The sequence below is a fragment of the Netta rufina genome (genome assembly GCF_964035555.1).
Source record: "Netta rufina genome assembly, chromosome: 22".
Taxonomy (NCBI): Eukaryota; Metazoa; Chordata; class Aves; order Anseriformes; family Anatidae; genus Netta; species Netta rufina.
In genome coordinates, this window is record NC_140146.1 from 5,716,639 (window position 1) to 5,737,426 (window position 20,788).

General features: G+C 49.8%; 1 protein-coding gene across 1 annotated transcript; it reads left to right on the forward strand.

Annotated features, from left to right (window-relative positions):
* The first annotated feature begins 400 nt into the window (after positions 1 to 400).
* MXRA8 (matrix remodeling associated 8) lies at positions 401 to 16,860 on the forward strand. The gene is made up of 10 exons (XM_084300368.1): positions 401 to 491; positions 5,620 to 5,640; positions 6,055 to 6,363; positions 6,921 to 7,022; positions 8,258 to 8,716; positions 12,922 to 13,080; positions 14,077 to 14,107; positions 14,763 to 14,839; positions 15,517 to 15,594; positions 16,479 to 16,860. Exons 1-10 carry the CDS (start codon positions 443 to 445, stop codon positions 16,502 to 16,504), a joined length of 1,311 nt encoding a protein of 436 aa, XP_084156494.1. The 5' UTR covers positions 401 to 442; the 3' UTR covers positions 16,505 to 16,860.
* The last annotated feature ends 3,928 nt before the right edge of the window (positions 16,861 to 20,788 follow it).

Genomic DNA, 20,788 nt, shown 5'->3' on the forward strand with positions numbered 1-20,788 from the left:
ACAGCTGGACGAGCGTCAAACAAAGCGAGGAACAGCTGGATCAAGTAAAGTACAAGGAAAATTAGTTCCATCCCCGGGGGAGGGAGAGGGATTGTTTCGAGAGCTGTGTGGGACCAACTGTACCCGATAAAACTTTCACATCAAAGTCGGGGCAGATCAGAAGGTCCCAGAGGGAGGGGAAAAGAGGAGAGTGGGTGTTTGTAGTGACTGCAGGCAGAGTTAGGGGAAGGAAGGAGGTGGAGTGTGAGCGAGGGGGAGAGCAGAGAGGGGAGGTGGGGAGGCAGGAGTTGGAGGTGGAGTAACTCTGCAGAATGTGAGCCGCTGTCCACGGCTTTCTGGATGTAAATTGATGAGGTCATAGTGTTTTCCAGTTGTTAAAAAAAAAAAAAAAAGTCTTTAACTTGTTTTTCAAGAGAGACGGAAACACGGAGAAGCTGAAGAAATGGAGCAACTAGCAAAACTCCTCCTGTGGCAGCTTGTGCTTCAGCAAAGTAAGCTCCTCGCTGACAACACGGCGTCGCTTGGGTTGATTTCAGCTGCAGAGGACGGGGCTGGAGGTTTTGGGCTGTTATCTTTGGGAGATTTTGTTCAGATTCCTGAGTTCGCTGGGTTCTGCTCTGCGAGGGGAGGGAGTTATGGATTTCTCCTACTTTTTTCCTTTTCGAGAGGAAAGGAGAGAGACTGGAGAAATGCTTGAGGTTGTTTCAGTGCTACTTCACCCAGCATGTTTGTGCAATTTACTTTTTCATGTCAGTTCCCTTCATCGGCAGCCTCAAAGGCAGTAAGCTGAAATAAGAATGCCATCAAGCTTGGCTAGCTACAGGTTGTTTTAAACCTCTGAAGGGGCAGAAACAGCTGATACATGTGTGTGTGTTTAGGATGGAAGACAAAATGAAGCTTTTTTTTGCCCTGTCAGCATAAAGACAGGTAAGAATTCACTTTAAGGTGCAGGGAAGAGATGAGGACAAGTGTGATGAGCTTAGAGTAACAGAATTGCTTGTGCCTTTTCCTCTTCTACAATGTGCTGGAAAGGCTGCAAGAGGACCCAGTGTCCTTAACTGTACCAGCCCAGCAAATCCACCCTTGCAGCATGCTGGGCCCTAAGGGAGGCACCTGTCTGTGAGCCAGGACCAGCTGCAGCTCCAGGAAGGGCACGGGAAGGCCTCGCTCAGAGGAGAGGGAGGAAGATGAGGAGTTCTCACTTCGGTCCCTAATTAATCTGGCTCCCGCATCGCCAAATCCTCTCTGGCTTTGCAGTGCCTAAAGGCAAGGAACGGGCATCGCATGGGGTCAGTCATAGGGAAAGAAGGGTGAACGTGTCACAGAAAACCAGTGGGGTGCTGGGGTAGGGCTGGGGAAGGAGGGAGGCCACAGGTTGCATTTCAGAAGCACCAACCAGCCCAGCTGCTCCCCGGAGTGGTTTGGCAGAGTTTTTGGGAGTGCCTGGGGCAGGAAGAGCAGGCTGGGCTGCTGCACAGCGCTGGAGAGCTGCGGGAAGGAGGCAGTATCCCCCCGAAGGATGGTGTGATCTCACACCGACGTTTTTTTTTGGGTGTATTTTGGAGAGAGAGCTGTCCGCACGCCAGGCAGCCAGCGTGCTGAGAACTGCTGTACCCACCCAGCTCGGCTCAGCGTGCCGGGAGAAGACGGGGAGGGGAGAAAGGAAGAAATCTGTGCCTTTTTTTTTTTTTTTTTGCTGAGATGCTCCCTCTCGGAGAAGAACCACACCCTCAAGCGTTAACGTCTTGCAGGGAGGAGCAGCCCCGTGTTTGCAATGGCTCTGCGAGCTGCTCCGTGGGCCCGCAGCCAGCGTGAAGTACACAAAGCAGCAAAGGGCTCCCAGGGCTGAGCTAACATCTGAGCCCTCCGCGAGGAACTTTGGGCAAATTGGGCCAGGATGCCATCGGTTTCTTGTACGGGCAGGAGGCTTTTCCCTTCCACATTCTTGCTTTGTGCCAGCCCACGGCGTGTTCCTGCCTGCAGTGTTGGACTCGTTGGGGCTGGGGGGCAGCTAACAGCTCTCCAGCCCCAACGTCCTTTTTGCAAGCACTGTCCTCTCCCCTTGAGAAAGCTGTCCCAGCGAGCCTTTAAAACTAAACAAGCCCAGAGACTTAGGTAAAAGCCCAAAATCCGATGGCCATCGGTTGGCTTTGTAGGGGAGGCCTTAAGTGAGAAGCTTGGTCCTGCATCGAGGTATGGGACCGTGCTGCTCACCATCTCCCTCCTCTACTCATTTGGGATGCACCCAGCTGTGGGCTACTGGGTTAAAATATTGGCTACTGGAGTAGTGCTGGGCTCGTGTGTGTTGCTGGCACCGTGGGGTTGCTGTGCTGTGAGCTGTCAGGGCCTTGCAGACACCGGGTCAGCTCCCCGCAGGGGCAGGACGGAGCCACTGCCATTCTCCAGAGGTGTTTGGAAATGGCTTGGTAGCACAAGCTTCTGTTTTTGGGGTAATTGTGAAACAGCTCTACAGAGACCTTTAAATCCTCTGCGTAAGCAATGGGATTTGTGGGAAAAAGGAGTCTGCCACACAGATTTCCCACAGAACATCTCCTTTGTCTAGGCCTAGAGCAGCGCTCTGCGCCCCTCATGTGAAAGCAGCCTTGGTGCAGAATTCCCTTTATTGAAAAGAAGAAAGAAATTGAGACCAGGACATGGTAGGAAGGCATGCAAAGAGGTCATGAGCTGAGCTTAGGCAAGCCGAGCATCAGCCTTGGAGACTGTTGCTTCAACCCCCATTCCTGGTGGGATGTGGCTTTCATTCCTCCAGGGAATTTTTAGGTTGTTTTCTTTCCTGCCCACCACCACAATCTGGACTTCAGGGACGTTTATTGTCCTGTAAGACACTGACCCAGGCAGCTTATCCTGGCTCTGCTGGCTGTGAGGACCCAGCTCTCCCTGTGCCCAGCAGAGGCCCTGCCTGTTCTCGTGCCCTGTGGGGTCTTTGTGCCACCTGGCACTCGGGCTGCCGCTCTGGGTTTGCAAAGTTTCTGTTCTGGTGTTCTCCAGCACGGGCCAGGAATGCGGTGGTTTCCTTAGCACGTGCTTCCACCTCTGCCAGCAGCCTCTGGGAGCAGAAGAGCAGGGGTTCTGCTCTTCTTTTTCTCTTTGAGCTGCTCCAAGGGCAGTGCCTGGAGAGCTCTGCCATGCAGCGCGTCTCTCAGAGCCTGAGGCCTCTACTTCCAGCTCGCCTGCACCTTCTGCAGCCTAATTCTGTGCTGGAGAGATGGCTGGGATTCAAGAAGTAAGAGCTGGCCCTGCCTTTTACAAGGGATTAGAAACCTGCAGGCTGCTTTCCTCTTCCTATATCGTGGGAGCAGCAGAACACCTCTGGGATCCTGCCGAGAGGCGTGCTGAGTCCGCACAGAACATGGCAGGGGACGAGTTTGTTCTTCTCAGGTGGGTTTATCCCTCGGAGAGAGGGCCGGGTGATCATCCTCCAGGTGGAATTTGAAATATGTTAAAATGAAAGCCACGGCGAGCCCTGCCTTGCCGTCTGTTCAGGTGTTTGGTTCTAGTGCACGACGAGACGGTAACCCTGGGCCCTCTTTGTGTCACCCAGCAAGCCAAATAACCTGGCAGGGCTTCAGCGGATGCTTTTCCGTTTTCCTAAAAGGAAGCAATGCCCCTGATCACCTCAGGGCAGACCTGGAGGGACCCTGGAGTTCCTGGAGAGGGGCTGGAGGGGCACCACCAAGGCACAAACCCGTGCTCAGCGCTGGCCTTGGCCTGGGGCTGGGCCTGGCTGCCGAGCAGGGCCCGCTGGAAGGCTTCGGTGGATGTCCCTGTCGGATGTGAGATTTACAGCGCGGCGTTTGGGCTCCGTGTTTTTCCCATTAGCTTGCGAGAGGAAGGGAGCAAAGCGAACGCATTCCTGCTGCTCAGCCAGAGGAGCCTGCTTCTGCCGCACCGAATCAAGTGAACGAGCACTGAAGCGAGACCCTGGAAGCGCAGGCAGTGCAGGCAGCCAGCTCCCAGCCACATTTCCTCCCACACAGGTCACCTTGTGGCACCTGGTCACACCACAGATCACAGAATCACAGAATTTCTGCCACCAGCTCGGGTAGGTAAGCACTGCCGGGTCTCATCACCCCAGGTGGATGCTGTTGTGCTGCTCCCGAGCCTCCTGAGAGCGATTTTGTTCCTTATAAAACCAACTGACTGGCTCTGGGAGAAAGCTGGATCTTTTTTCTTTGTGATGCTGAGCTCATAAGTGCAGGAGGTGTCTCTGAACGGGCAGTGCTGCTCGTTTTTATTCTCTGGTGTCACTGCCTGGTGTTTTCTGATAGGAGAAGGGAAAGAAGCGGAGTTTATTCCCAGCTTGCACGTTGAGGGTGTGGTTAAAGTAGCCCCAGCCTGGAGTTAATTTTTTTCTCTTTTCAAATGAATAAATTCCAGGGCTGTAAAAAAAAAAAAAACAAAACCTCCAGCCTTTGTCAGGCGGGCATTGTGCCTGTGACATTAGCAGCACAAAACATCCAGTTGTCCTGCTGGAGCCCACTTGGGCTTCGCTGGTTGGAGAGAGAATGCCATCGTTGTGCTGAGAGCCTGCTGCGTGCTCCCAAAGCCTGATGCCGGGAGCCCTCCCGACCCCTCCTACACACCAAGCAGGAGGGACTGAGCCGGAGCAGTGCGGAAACAAAGCCGTCAGTTGATGTCTTGCAAAGCTCTTCCTGCACAGATCTGCGTCGCGTGCGTTGGAGAGAATCGTGGCTGCTTCCAGGGCATTACGTGGCCGGCTGTGCAGAGCAGGAATGGGAGCAGGAGAGGCTCTGGGGAGCCAGCACGAGGTCTGCCCAGCAGAGGACAGGTGGTCTCAGCACCCTGCAATGCCCTCTGCCTTTGGGGAAGGACAGGATGCTTCTCCTCTTAGGGATCTCCTGCTCCCAGGCAAGCGTGTACCCACTGTACCTGCTGGCAGGGGTCTGTGAGTGGGACAGGGTGCAAAACACTGCTGGGACTGCCTTCATGCAGGAAATGCTTCACCAAAGCTAGTGGATGTTTTATTTTCTTGCTTAGCCTAAAATAAATGTCCAGTCCAGGGTAAGTGAAACGACCGAGAAGGCGTAGACAGCCTGTGGGAACGGGCAGCTCAGGAATGCAGCCTGCAAGCGAAACTCTTCTTGTCCTGCTGTTTCTGCTGGTTCCCATGCAGGAGCAGTAGCAGATCCTATGGTGTCGGTGCCTCCCAGCCCCCTGCCCAGTCCTGCCTCCTTGGGTTCTTATTTTTTGTCCTACACAGAGCGTGTTAAGTAGCAGAAGATGCCTTTCGGGCAGTTTCAGTGGGTGATGCTCTGACATACCTTTGGTGTAGGGTTTGAATAGCAGGGCGAAAAAACCTGTAGCTATAGACGGTGTGAAATAAAGACAGGGACTGTCCGAAATTCAGTTGCAGGCTGAGCATTCCCCTTGTTGCTCTTAAGAGTGAGTTTGTTGGATCAGGCAGTTGCTGCGTTTGCTGCATGGGCCAAGCAAGGGCTCAGCTCTGGGCTTAACCACAACGCTCACCTTAAATGAGCATTAAGAGAGGAGGGAGGGATGGGTGGGATAACAGCAGGGGAGACAGCTGCGTTTGTGTCTTTCATTGTCAGTAACTTTCTTTTTTTTCTGCTTTGACAGGTTCTGTTGATTTATATTCAGGTGAGTGACATCTCTGTAATCTGCCTGTTCTTTTTGTCACTGTGAGAAGAAATTGGGTGTCGTGGAACCAGGCCCCCCAGGATGGGCATTTCATGGCTAACTTCCATAGGCAGCAACCATGAACAAGTGTCTCTAAACATGGATATAAGTGTGGGTTAAGGCTGAAAGGCAGGTAGGACACGTTGAATTTAGGATCCTGATGACAGACATTGTTTTTGCTGAATGCAACCATCAGTTTTAAGTGTATTTCTTTTGCATTTCTTCATGAGAGAGCTCTGCGTTGTCTTGAAAATCACGTTATTTTGGCTGGGAGGTGAGCAGCGATTCTAGGGCAGGGCTGAATCTTACTCCAGCCCCTTCTTCGCATGCTATTAACCCGGAAACTCTTTTCCTTTCTTTGCTCCTGGCTCTCAGTCCCAGCCGATGCCTCCAACCCCAACAGCGTGGTAGTGTCCGTGCTGAACATCAGCGCCACGCTGGGTTCGCAGGCTGTCCTGCCCTGCAAGAGCTACCGCATGGTGTGGACCCAGGATCGCCTCAACGACCGGCAGCGCGTGGTGCACTGGGACGTCTACAGCACCTACTACGGGGACAACAAGATGGAGAGGCTCTGCGACATGTACTCGGCGGGGGATCAGCGTGTCTACAGCTCCTACAACCAAGGGAGGATCTTCATGCCGCAGAACGCTTTTACGGACGGCAACTTCTCTCTGGTGATCAAAGGTACTCGGCAGCATCTTTCCTCCCCGTGCTTCCCAGCGCAGTGGAGGATGCATCTAAACTGGCTTCGTGCTTTCCAGGGAAAATGGCTGTTCTACAGAGTCATTTTTCTGAAAGTAAAAATGAGCCTAAGGAGGTCGTGTGAATCACTGGCGATACAGTTTTATTCCCCTTTGAACCAATCCCGTTTTAAAAGGGGATCGATAACTTGCTGTCTAAAAGTCCTTTGGGTTTCTTGTGGACCTTTTGGCTATTTCAGCTCCTGAGCCATAAACCCAAAGTTGTCATTCTTCCTATGCCTGCTCTTAGCTAAACTGAAATTGGCTTCCTCTTTCCATCTGGTAATACAAATCTCCACGCAAGAGCAAAGAAACAGAGCAAATGATTGTGTTAGGTGAGGTGGGTCCTCTGTTTAACCCTCCCTGGTGATCAGATTTTGTTCTAAGCTATGCAGAGGCCCCTGTGTGCATCCAGACAAGCATTTGGGAAATGGCATAAATGACAAAAGTGTTATCTTAGCATGAGCCATTCATCTTCCTCTCTCTCCTCCGTTGCCCTAGATGTTGCAGAGAGTGACGGAGGCATTTACTCGTGCAATCTTCACCACCACTACTGCCACTTGTACGAAACTGTGAAAATCCAACTGGATGTCACCAAGAAAGGTGGGTGTGAGACAGCTTGGGGCCCCTCTCGGCAAGGGGCAGGGTCTGGCAGCTGGAGTCCGGTTGCTCCCAGTACGGTGCTGAATTCCCAGTGGGATTTGCGTGCTGAGCCACAGAAGGTATTGCGTGCTGTGCTGCTCGTGTCAGAGAGGAGCAGCGTGGGTGAAGGGTTTTGTGCTGGCTTCTCAGTGCAGATTCAGGGTGCAGGTGCCACGAGAGTCCTGCGGTGCTCGCTGGGCTGTTTTCTGTTTTCTGACTCCTCAAGTTTCGGTATTTTAGCCAACGTGTGTGTTTTTGTGAACCTCCCTTCTTTCTTGGCCTCTCCCAAACCCTGCAGAGAGGCTGTTAACTGTTTGCATCAGGCAACCCAGCTAGCTAACTGTCCTCTTAATGCTCCGCCAGTAAAACATCCTCAATGACAGAGGGATTGTTATTACTCAGGTTAGCCACAACCATCTGCCTTGTCACACGGGTCTGGGGAGCTTAGTCCTGAGAAGCCTGGAGTTAGAAAACCTCCTCGTGCAGCGTGCCGTGACTCCAGCTCTAAAAGCAAGCTTCTCAGGGCTGTTGGCAACTGCAGTCTGTGCCACCCACGCTGCAGAAGCATCACTACCGTGTCCTTTAAGTCCACCTTTATGTCATGCACAAGTGAAGCTGCTGGGAGGCTGTCGGAGGGCTGAGTTTTCCAAGAGGCTGAGGGGATGGGACAGAAATGTCTCTCTTCTGCTGTTCTCACGGTTTCCATGCAGTGAGAACACCCAGCCTGGCCTGCGAGCCCCAATCTGCTCATCCGTGCTTTTGTCCTCAAGAAGGAATAACAAAAGAATCGAGTGCAAAACAGCGCTCCTTGAACTTCCCCAGTAATTGGGGCACTTGTGGGTAGGAAAGCATTTCCTGCTTGGAGGAGCAAGGCACGGCATGTGGAAGGTGAAGCCTGCTGGGGGAACAACGTGCTTCCTGCCGGGTGAAGCAGGAGGTGAGCCCTGTTAGGAGGAAGGGAAGGTGCTCCTGCACTGAGCTAGGGTGTGGAAGGTGCAGGTAGATTTGTTTATTGACCGCTGGAGGGAGCGTGAACAAGGCACGGCACCTCAGTGGCACTTTGGGGTCTTGGTAGGGGATGTTTTATGGGGCTGCAGGGTCTGGGAGTGACCTCAGGCACGTCTGGGTGTCCTTAGGCACGGGGTGAGCGTGTAAAGGGGCACGTCCCGAGGCCCTACAACTTGTCATCTCCACAGCCAAAGCAGCGAAGGAGTACTGGGACGGGGAGAAGGCCGTGATCGTCGCCCTGGAAGGCAGCACGGTGACGCTTCCCTGCGTGAACAGGAACCAGATCTGGACGGAGCGGCACAGCGAAGAGGAGCAGCAGGTGGTCCACTGGGACAGGCAGCCCCCGGGGGTCCCCCACGACCGCGCCGACCGCCTGATCGATCTGTACGCCTCCGGAGAGCGCCGCTCCTACGGCCCGCTCTTCATCCGCCAGAAGATGAACATCACCGACACGGCCTTCGCCCTGGGGGACTTCTCCCTCCGCATTTCGGAGCTGGAAAGCGCCGACGAAGGCACCTACTCCTGCCACCTGCACCACCACTACTGCGGCCTGCACGAGAGGAGGATCTACCAAGTCTTCGTGACAGAGCCCGTGAGGGAGAAGAAGGTGGTGAACCTCACAACCCACAACACCGCCCCAGCCGTCGGTAGGTGCCTGCTGGCAGCTTCCTCGGCTGCAGGAGGGAGGGAGGGAGCATGGTCGGGGCAAACTGTGCCCTGCAGGGGTACCGCAGACAGCACGGCAGTGAAGGTGCAGCTCAGAGCAACCCCGAGGTTTCCTGCGTGAAGCTTTCTCGTGTTCCTGCCCCTAAGGTTGGAGGAGGAGATGAGCTCTTGCCTCCCTCACTGCTAGGGTACAGTGCTGGGGTGTTCCCGAGCTGTTTCCACACGCTGAGAGAGACGTGAGGATCTCTGGAGCTGCTTAACACTGAGCTGCATCCAACCAGGAGGGTCCCACCCAACCAGGAGGATCCCACCCATCAGGGCTCATCACCCTGCCTGCAGAGCTGGCTGACGACACGTCCTGCTGTCCTGCTGCTTGCTCTGCTCCCAGGCAGCCTGCTGCTCTGCGAGGCTCGCGTGCCGTGAGGCAAGCGGGCTCTTTTTCTAGCAGGCTCCCTTTTCTGATTGCTTTTCTGAAGCAGGAGAGGCTGTGGAGTTAGGGGTCAGTTCTGCACTGCCTTTGCTGTGACAACGTGCCCCTGTTCGTGCTTCTCTCCCCATCACACAGGGGTTTAGGCTGCGCCAGGTGCCAGGCTGCACGGAATCAACCACCAGGAATTTTCCTCCACCCTTCAGCTTTTTTAATTTTTTTTTTTCTTAACTCAATTTTCACATTTTCCACTGCACTGAGTTATCATCTGACAGCCCGTCCGACCCCCCAGCTGTCACGCTTCGTTTAGGCAGAAGAGTAAAATCCCAAGTTTGATAATTTTCTTAATCTTTTGGGTATAGTTCCTTATTAACATTTTAACGTCCTCATTGTGGTTTAATATTTATTGGCTGCTCGATACAAAATTTTGACGTGCTTCATCCATTTTTCAATAGCTCTGTTCTTCTCCAGCAATTAGGTTTTTTCATGTCACAGAAACCTAAACCTTCCCGCTGGGACCGAGGCTGGTGGCCAGAAAACCAGGCGGTACCGAAGAGAGGTGGCCGTGGGGGCTGAGCTGGCGCAGAGGTCAGGACACACAAATATCAGCCTCCCTGCTTGGGGCTCTTTTGCTGCCCTCGAGTCCTATTTAAATCACATTGTGCAGATGGAAACTACATCTTGTTTCCAGAGCTGTCCACTCAGGAATCTGTTCCCCTCTCCCCTAGATGCTGTCCTTGTTGTTGCTGGGTATTTATTTGCCTTCTTGCTCAGACCTTAGGCAGAAGCTGCAAGTAATCCAGCCTGCTGGGGCTGTCTTAGTTTGGCAGTAATGCCCCGTGCTGAAGGAGCTTGCCTCCCTGAGAAAAGCCATTTCCAGCCCCAGGAAGAGCGGCCTTGGAAGAGCTTTGTCCCCTTGGGGCAGCGAATGCTCAGCTGCTCGGAGAGCACCACACACAAGAATGTGCTGAGTCGGTGGGAACAGGGAAGAGCCCAGACGTTCAGGGAGCCGTGCTCAGCCCCAGTGCTGCTCAGCAGCCTGCTGGTACATGCCCTGTCTGTGAGCAGCAGGAAAGGCCGAGCTGTTGCCCTTCTCCACAAAAATCCATGCAGGACTTCTCTGGGCTGTGACTTAAAGCCAAACTGAAACACCAGGAGATAACAAAAGCAAAGCAGGGAGGTTTTTTTTCTTTCTTTCTTTTTTTTTCTCCAGCAAGCAGCTATAGCTTCTGGCGTAGCTCCAAGGCTCAGAGCCATTTCCAGACAGGAAATTTCATCCTGTTTTGAACTATAAACATGAGTTCAATCCTGTTCTCAGTCCCAGCAGAACAAATGTGTTGTGTGTGTACTAATTTAGTGCATTTTTTACTCCGCGTTTGCTTTGGAACAAGTGATTGAAGAACGGCATCTCTTGCTTATTGCTGGCCTATTCCCAGTCTTGAAAAGAAAATGGGCCACATACCCAGCAGCTTTGAGCTCTTGGTGGAGCTCTCTCCGTTTGTTTTTCCCCAACAGAAGGATCTGCCCCTCGACATTTGGGTAAAGTAACATAAAGGCACCTCCGTTCCAACTTTTTTGGGGCTAAGGAGGCCCAAAGTTTCTGAACCTCTTTCCACAGCTTCCCGTTGTGGCCACATCTCTGATGTTGGCTGAAGTTTCAGATCAGCTCCTGCCCTGCAGTACTGGGGGAAAGCAAAAAGCCAGGAAAAAGCCTGGGGGCTCGGTGGCTGCGCCAGGCTGCCCTCTCCTTAGGGAGTGGTGCAGGGGTTTGTTACAGCAGAACCATCCCTGTGCTGATTGCAGCTTTGCGGTTCTTTTTGGTATGGAATTTCGGAGCTGTGGTGAAAAACACACGCTCGTCTTCAGCAGTAGAGTCAGGAAATACAAAACCTCCAGCAGTGCCAGCAACAACTGCAGCGGAGGGCTGCACAACCAGCACGGGGCAGCTGCTAAAACCTCCCCATTTTCCAGGAGTGCTGTGAGTATGAGCAAACAACCAGCGCTGCCACCAGGCCGTGCTTCCATCCATTCCATCCACGATCATTTTATTGGATTTCCCAGGGGTTGGGTTGTTTTTAAATGCTGCAAACAAGCCACTCGACCAGCTGGAACCTTTCGCTGCGCCAGCAGCTCCCAAAATTTCATCCAGGGTTACTTTTAATTGACCTACCTGGGGTGTCTGGGGAGCAAGCGCTCATTTACCTGCTGCCTGCTTTTCCTAAAGCCAGAGCTGACCCAGACACCGTGATGAGCTTCCTAACTCTTAACTGCTCTGGCCCTATTATCTGAATCTTAATTTATATTTAGGCATTTTCTGGTGCCCCGTGGCCTTGGGTTGCTCAAGCGTTTGATGAAGAGGTTTGCTGGTGAGCTTAATAAGCTGTTTGCCTCCCTGCTGTCATGGAGGGTGAGGTTGGACAAAACCAGCGCTCTTGGTGCTGAGTTTTTTGTGGGGAATATTGAATTTCTGGGCTCAGCCTATTTACAGCGCTGTGCCGATGGAAATGAGCAGTCTCTAACATTCCCAAACGGCCTCAAAAGGAAAACCAGCTGTTGAAATAATGATGAGCTCGCTGGCTTAGCTCAGCTGCGACATTCCTGTTCCTGCCGATCAGCTCTGACCTTAACTGGTGCTGGAGATGTCGCTGAGCTTAAGGAGGAATACCAAAAGGCTGCCGGGGGAAATCTGGCCCTGGCGGAATACAGAGAATGAGCTGGACACCGCCCCGTGTTTGATAAGGGACCAGACTGCCCGTCTGCCTCTCATCCCTGTCACTACTCGGTGCCAGCGGTGTCCCAGTCTCTGCATGAGACAGGCTTAAGAGGAAGCAATGGGTTGAAGGAAGCAGGAGCTCTGCTCTGACAGCGTCCTGGAGGTGCAGAGCGGGCAGGGAAAGGTGCCACCAGAGCTCTGGCCCTCCTGCTTTTGGCCCTGCTGCTGTCGCAAGCATCAAACCTCCTTAGCAAAGCAAGCAGGGAAAGGAATCTGCTCTCAGCCTGCTGGTGTCGGGCCGTGTTTAGCCCCAGGACTGGCCCCAAGTTATCGTGGAGTAACAGTGAGCAGCATCCAACCAGTGTTCGTAATTAAACACTTTTGGTAGGAAGGAGGAGACAGAGCCTGGGCTGCCTGCGTTGACGCGGGGTGATTTGGAGGCCTGGGTCTGGGCTTCTTGCAAGCAGAGAAGTCGCTTTCCCTTTCTGTGTGCAAAGCCTTGACCTATTTATTCGAGATCTACAAAAATGTTCCACGTAAAAGTTTTGAGTTACCCTTCCCTGCGCCGAGGAACTGAAGCACTGCTGCACCCACCGCTGGAATGGAATCTTGGCTTTTCTTTGCGGGTTTTGATTTTATTTATTTTATTGATTTTTTTTCTTTTATTTGAAAAGGAAACTCATTCTTTGGCATTGAAAATTCCTCCCACTCTGTAAATTATAACCCTTGGCAGGGAGTGGCTGCTTCATACTTGAGCTGTCTGGAGCCGAGGCAGCGCCGTGCGCGTGTTGCAGGGGACCCAGCGCGGGGCTGCGTTACCCCGCGGGAGGCTCCGGGCTGTGTCCTGGGGCTCCTTTCTGATTTCTCCTCTGCACTGAAGCAGAGCAGCGTGCTGAGAGCCAGGCAGCAGCACGGGAGTTCATTAAGTTCAGAAGCTTCTCACTGCACATCCTTTTCGGTCCCACGTTTGTGTCCACCTGCAGTCGTGCTGTGCTGTGAATGCCGAGTGCGATTCTCATCCTGTTCTCCTTTCCCTCTGCCCCCAGATCCCAACGTTGTCAGGGGCCACAACGTGATAAACGTCATCATCCCCGAGGGCCGCATCCACTTCTTCCAGCAGCTGGGCTACGTCCTGGCGACGCTGCTGCTCTTCATCGTCCTCCTCATCATCGTTGTCCTCATCACCCGCAAGCGCCGGCAGAGAGGTAGGTGCTGGAGAAGTCCCTGCAGTGTTTACAGGACTGTCCTGTGGCAGGGGAGCTGATTCTGCAAATAATTACTGTGCAGCACAACACCAAAGGCAGCGATCCTCTTCTGGAAATCCAGAGAGTCTCTGCAGGTGCTGGTGCTGAGAGAGATTCATTATAGTGGGGTAAAAATGTCCAGGCCTTGATTTGCTGAGTTTTCTGTACAGGTGGGATTTATTTAGAGCAGAAAACTTACGTGGGGACTGAGATTTTTGAAGTCCTTGCTGAACCCCCTGTACTGGGTGACTGTGTGTGATTAGATAAATGTACTCGGAGATCTTTCAGTTCACAAAAATAGTTTTGGATGCCATACAACAAGCAAATACCAGGGAATGTTTGTCTTCTTTTGCAGTACCACACCTGTCCTTATTTCCACATCAGGGGGTAGCACCAACACACAGCGGGCTGTCCCTGCTGCCTAGAGTGGAGTTGCTTTGCAGTCACAGAGGGGACAGACTCCCAGCCCTGTTTTTTCAGTAAAAAAAGAGGAGCCCAAAGTTATTCCTTGCTGGTTGGAGCGAGGCAGGAGTCTGTTTAGATACCTGGCAAGTGGAAGGCAGATGGAAACCGGTGTCTGCAGCATGTGATGGATGCAATGGGCTGGGGCTGGACAGATGCAGCACCAGCACGCAGGAGAAGACAGATGGGCTAAATATTTGTGTAATAAATGGGTGGTAAAAAATGAAATATGGGGCTGGCTGTAGTTTCTCGTGGCTGGTCATCCTTAGATTTGGGAAAACCATCAGAAAGCTGGTGAGTGAAGGAAGGGGGAGCTCCCTGTGGCAGGGGGATGTGCATGAATTCTTGTGTGTTAGAGGGGTTTTGAAAATGCTTGTTGTAAGCATCACAACAAAGAGCACTGTGAATAACTGCTGTGTGTTATTGTTATCAGTGGTATCTGGGAGGTGGTTGGGCTGGATGCAACTGTTCATTTTATTTCTTCTTCCTGTTTAGGCTACGAATACAACGTGAAGAAATACGGAGAGTAAGTATAATTACAGGATCTACTATCTCTGGCTAGAATGCATAATAATGACCTTAGTGGTCCCAAGCCTCTGCTGTCATGAAGATCCTAAAGGAGCTGAGGATCTGGTTAGTAGGAACGCAGCCGTGTAAAGCAGAGACTGTTTGATATGGTTTAGTAGTTGGACATGGGCCAAAATAATGTATCTGGGTCCTTTTATGTTTTATTACATATCCTAACATGGAACAAATGGGAAAGTTCCAGTTCAGATTGGCTCACCATCATTCTAGGCTCCAGACAAACTCCTGGGGAAAAAAGCAACCAACTAGGCAGAGATCTGTTGGTGTTAGTAGACAAGACAGTATAAGCAAAAGAGAGGAGAATCAGATTCACGAGTGAGCAGGATGATCTGCTGAAAGCTGTTTGTCATGTATTCGTCAAGGGAACCTTGCAGAAGCTGAAAATGGTTCTCCAGAGATTACTGGGAAAATCACCTGTACTTAATAAAACTGAAATCTATATTTTTTTCAGCTGTTCTCCAGATGTATAGCAAATAAACAATGTAGATTAAATTCCTTAAAGTAGCACTAGAAAGCAATTGTGAAAAAAAAGGTAAAAGGAGACAGTTATTAAAGGATGTGGCAATAACCATTTTTCACTCTCATTCCTTTTTCAGGAAGGATGTAAATCTTAAAGAATTTACAGTCGACACAACAGATCTGACCCAGTACAGAAGTGAAGACATCAGGCTGGGTATGCATCGGCTCGCAGCCCTTCTCTAGACCAGGTCAAAACTTGTAACTGAGGATTTCCTAAAGGTATTTAGGTGCCCATTTTATAGCGACTTAGCCTCCTGATATTAAAGGGCAGATTTATGAGAATCTTACCCCTAGAAAAGGTGCAACCTTTAGAACAACAAGCTGACAAACTCCAGGTCCCAAACTACAAAACTGCTGTGTGTAAATGAGGTGTAAATGTGTGTAAAAAAGCTAAAGTAAAGAGCAGAGGAATTGCAGGTGGTGGGCTGCAAATCAGGACAGCACAAGTATAACATTCTCGTGTGTGTGTGTCTCAAGGGAGCTTTCCTGTAAGCAAATTCTTTAAATAACTGCATCAGTCACCTTCACATGACCTTAACCAGATAATCCAGAGCTTGTTGCTACATTGAGGAAGAATCAGTGGTACCTATGAGGAGCAGGAAACTGAAGTGTGTGTAACTGATCAGTGCCTGGAAAATACGAAACAAAACAAAAACAACTAAGGTGTAGTATGTTTCCTTCTGCTGAGTAACTCCATGAGTTACTCCTAGAGATCTGGAGATGTTATGCGTCGAGTACTTCAGGGAAGGGCTGATCCCGTCTCCCTTGCCTATAAAACTTTTTCTTTTAATGTCCTGATAGCTGTCTGAATTGCACTCCTCCCTTATACAGATTACAAAAACAACATCCTGAAGGAGAAGGCTGAGCAAGCCAGAACCTTCCCAGCAAAGAACATCGACTTAGACAAAGGTAATAATGACCTGCTTCACCCTAATTGGTGGCTGTTGGAGCCTTGTGATGGGTTGGAGGAGGGAGGAACATACTCTAGCAGTAAGCTGACCAAGCCACAGTCAAACGAGGAATGGTAAACATCATGACAAATGAGAGCAGGAATGAGAAGCCAGTTCCCTTCCTATCCTTTCATCATGGAGCCACAAGATCCAAGTAGTGATTAGGTTTTTAAAAGCTTTTGGCATGGCACAAATAGATTTTCTTCTTTATTGGAAAAAGAATGCCTTGCAGGGTTGGAATAGCACATTCTTATTACAGCCTCAGAGAAAGATGTATCTCAAAAAAGTACTGGCATTATGTTTGTGAAGAAAACACTGTGCAGAGGAGTGTTCTGAGCTGGATTCGTTTATGGGCAATGGGCAGCCTTTTACTTCATCCAACAAAAGCAAACAGCTCTCTCTCTGTAGGAGCTGAATCTTATTTTGTTTATCCAGGCTTAATTCTGTGTATTATCCCTCAGTTTTCAGGGTTGCACTTAAAACAAACAGCGCTTGTAAGAAGGCTGTAGGTTCTGTGACTCCTTCCATATCAATTCAGAACATAATACATGTGACTGAAATGAGAGCAAGAAGGAAGAGGTCTAGAGAGCCTGTGAGTTGCCTTAGACCTGCAGCTCTTGATGCATTTCTCATGATATTTTACCTACATTCTTCAGAGATGATCTGTGCAAGAATTTATATACCATAAATCTCACTGTGGGGTTTATGAAGAGGATAATGAGAGCGTAGCTGACTGCAAATGGTCACTCGTCACTGTAGAGCTAAGTTCTTATCACAGCGTGTTTCTTTGGGTGGTTTGAGATTGCCGTCAAGGTACTGACCTCCATTTCAATTTGCTTTCAGATTTCAGGAAGGAATACTGTAAATGAAGACATTCCCAAGCTGCTGGCTGGACCAGAAGCTTCAATCAAAGATAGATAAATGGAAAAGAGATGCCTTTTCTTGATACCATGTCCCTCCAGTTACCATACATTTTTCATGTAGAGTTTCTCCCCAGTAAGCACAAGGGTATTTGCAAATGCTTCCCAAAAGAGTTAGACCATCTGTCTTGTGTGCACTTATGATGGGTTTTGGTTTACTTTTCTTCTTTTGTTCTCCCAGTCCTCCCTTCCCCTTTTCTTTCTGACATTATTGTTGTTTTTATGCATCAATGATTTTTATGAGCTGAATCAGCAAACCTTTTGCTTTGACGTTACTGCTTAAAATAAACCAACCTGCATCACTATTCCTGAGCCATCATTATATCAGGCATTTTTCCGTGCAGTGCGTTCGTTAGAAAAGGAATAGCAAAGCCTGATTGTGATCTCTCGTATGCTGGTGTAAATCAGGAGAAATGATACTGTCACTTAGCACTTTATGTGTTCCAGGTGAAATAAAGAGAGACTAATTCAGCCCTTCACAAACAACAATGTAAATACCTCATTTCACGAATGGGGAAATGCCAACATCCTCATTTTATAGGGGAAAGGGAGGCACACAGATCTAGTTTCTTGCCACCAAGGTAGTGTTGGGATCAGCTCCGAAGAGCTCTGGAAGCCTCATTTTGTATTTCTCACTCTAAGCTTGTTTGTTGATTTGTTTTTGTTTCAGTGCAGACCAAATCAAATTTGGCACGAGCAGACACTTTCAGCTGAAGTTGATGGAGTTACAGTGCTGTAATGCCAGTGTCAGTTAGATCAGATCCAGGAATAATATGGAGAGGGCTAAACTCCTGTGTGGAATCTGGAGAGTGATTTTCCTGCAGTCCTGGGGTGGATCCTGCCCACACAGAGCTTGTGTGCACATCAAACCGAAGGTATGATCGCAGCACAGGTAGACAGAGCGATAAAAAGAACAGCTTTCCATGAGCTGATCACGAAGAATGAGAGTATCAACACTATTCCACTATCAGGCACGGTCCACAGTCCCCAAAGGGGAGCTGAGGAGGGATAAGAGTATTCTTGTGAGTTTTGCCATCATTTTGGGGAGCAGATGCCTGAGACAGAGGGGCTGTGGGCTGAAGGGGAGCTCTACGTATGAGCAGGTGGGATGTCCAAACATTTGCAAATGAGTAATTCAGTGTTAAAAATCCAAGCAAGGTAAAGCCTTGGGAACACCAGAAAATATTAACCACTCTACACAGCTACTCTGGCTGCTTGGGACGTGCTGCAGCACCGCTCCCAAACCAGGGCACAGATGAAAAGAAGGTGTTTCCTGCCCGTGTGGGCATGATGGCAGTGGCTTGTGTTCCTGTAAGGGTGTAGGTGGCCAAGGATTGCCAGCCTACTCTTTGGTGGTCCGAAGAGAATGGCAGAGGAAGGGACTGTGTGGGCTCAGTGACTGAATGGAACTGGGGTAGGGTCTCCAGGATGTTGCGAGTGGTGGAAGTGTGAAGAGGAGCTTGTGTGGAGCTGCTGTGAGGGCGAGGTGTGGCTGTGGACTTGGAGCAGTGCTCTGCTTGCAGCTGGTATCCCAGCAGGGATTTCTTCCTGGGGATGGGGAACCTGAGGTCTTTCCTCGGACCACAGCTACTTCATCACCAGCAGAGGAGCGTGGTGGATGCTGAGTTGCAGCTACTTACACTGGAGCTGAGCTTAGCCCCCTAGCACTGCTTCCTACATAGCAGAAGAGCTGTGTTGTGTGCTCAGAAGCTGGGCTGTGAGTACTGCAGCACACACTTTACAGGAGTGGGAAATGGACTGTGTCAATTTTTACAGATATTCCCACTTCTCTCTGCTAGTGAGGACTATCTTAAAGGGTAAATATATTGGGGACCCTTATTTTTAATGCCTTCAAAGATTGCTGAATCTTAATAATAGGAAAATAATACAAGTGGAGGTGAGCCTGTGCTACAGCTATGCAGTTCCTTATCATCCTACAGCTTGCACAGCCCTCCTGCTGTTCTCTAGACAATTTCTGTGAGTTCTGCCTCTCCCTTCACTGAACACACCTGTGTGGAAGTGCTCGGGGTGGGCAGACCCACGACTGGTGGCGAGGAGGGCACGGAGTCGGCCCAGGTCCCTGTTTGCTGCCCTTCCCCCCGAGCAGACAGCCGTTCTGAGGTTGCCTTTGGCTGGACCTGGTTGAAACCCAAGCTGCATTCCTGCAGGTGCGTAAGGCTGCGCTGGTTATTCCATCAGGGTGGCACAGTCTCAAGTAATTGCCACGAATGTCTTTCTCCCTCCCTTTCATGTCTGTGAGTCAAAGGTTGGAGATCTCTACTTGCCAGTTCAAATTGCTTAGCGTAGCTCACGGAGACACCGGCTCAAAGTGGGGTTACTCATAAACTCCAGAAGCATTTAAATATTTTATTGGACTTCTAGGCTGCAAAATAGCTTAAGGGGTGAGAAATTAATATGTTCTCTGAAACAAGCACTAGGAAGGGCTTGATGAGTTCATCCTTGCTTTGATCACAAGCTTGAATTTGGGTAATGGTCGTATGTGCCAGGATAATCCTAGACTGACCAAAATAGGAGACCAAGCTGAGATTACGGCCATTTGCTCTTCAGGAGAGGCACATGTTGTGTGACTGGGCTGGGGATCATAACAGTGGTTTTCAAAAGCAGCCTGCCACATCCCGCGTGTAATTTACTAAGTTAAAATTCCGGCTGAAAGAGATCCAGGCAGGACTGCTGGATAACCACTTGTGTGTTTTCAAACTGCTGAAAAAAAAAGAAAAAAGAGAAAACTGAATGCTAAACTGCAGAGTTTTTTGTTTTTTTTTTTTACACGTGCACTTTGTATTCTGCCAGTCGCTGGCACTGCCATGAAGTCTGTGTGGCCGAGCTAGTGTCAGAACCTGCCTTGTAAAGGAGGTTGGACACAGGGGAGGTCACTGAGAGAAGAAATCAGCTGTAAAGGATGGTTCTGCCTTAGAAGTGAGGAGCCATAAGGTAGAGGAAGCCTCCCCATCAGTGTGCATTTGGCGTTTTATTTGACTTTTACCTTGGAGCAGCGCAGCAGAGTTGGGTCAGTTGTTGTCCAAGGAAGCCCTGCGTGCACTAAGGGACACGTTTTGGTGATGGGACTCAGGTCAGGCTGATGGTTGAGCTTGATTATCTTGGAGGTGCTCTGCAACCTAAATCATTGTGTGATCTTGCACATGAAAATTAGAAGGCTGGACTTGCAATTAACCACTAGACTAGGGACGGGGCTGGTTTCTGTTCCCACTCTGCCAGAGACGCAGCGTGATTCTAGACGGGTTGGTTTTCTCTCTCCCATCTCTCATCTCAACCTTTCTCTCTCTAATATGGGACATTAACTTGCCTCTCATGGAGAAACAACGTTTAAATATTTGTGTAGTCCTTTGAGAATGAGAAAGGTGTTTTTACCTGAGTTATTCAGAGCAGTATTCCACTGTACTCATGGAACGTTGCATCTTGATGAACACCTTTCCCTGTCACTTCGCAGGCTCTTGGCAGGCTTTGTTAACCCTTAATAATTTTTATTTTATTATTATTATTATTTTTTACCACCAATTACTTCTCTGGCTCAGTGAAGGCAGAGAATCGAAAGTCTCTTGTAGGGTTTTTGAATTTTAGGCACTGTAAGCCCTTGTTGTGGAACAAGGCAAGGGTGTACAGCAGTGACCCCAGAAGGGGTTGTGCTAAATGCCAGCTGGGCTCAGACTGACTCAGTTCTTTGAAGGAAGAAATTTCAAAAAGCTTTCTTCATAAAGAAAACGGTCCTTTATTTTAGGTTTTATTTCAGTGTGGGGAATTGAGAGTTTTTGAGCCTTGTGTTTTTGTGTTTGAAGTAATTAAATTGTTATGGTTTTCTTATGTTTTCCTTTATCTAGTTAGGAAAACTGCAGCGCAGGTACTTTTTTTGCACCAGTGTTCATGTTTGTCTTGGCTTTGCTACTCAATTTGTCTTCTATAAACTTGTTCATAAGCAACAAAATACGGTTTTTAATCACTGTAAGAAAGCTATAACCTGTAATAATATTCTTTCCCTCTTTTATCATTATATGGTAATTTGCAGGAGAGAGTTCATGTATGCAAATTGTAGGCTTAGCTTAGCGAAGATGACATTGCCATGATCTTAATTGGACATAAATAGAAGGGATGCTTATCTGGAGGAAGGAAAATGAGTACAGATGAAAGAGTAAAGCACCTGCATGGGACCAGGGACTTGGAAAAATGAGCAGACGGGGGAAGAGCCCATTTTGGAGA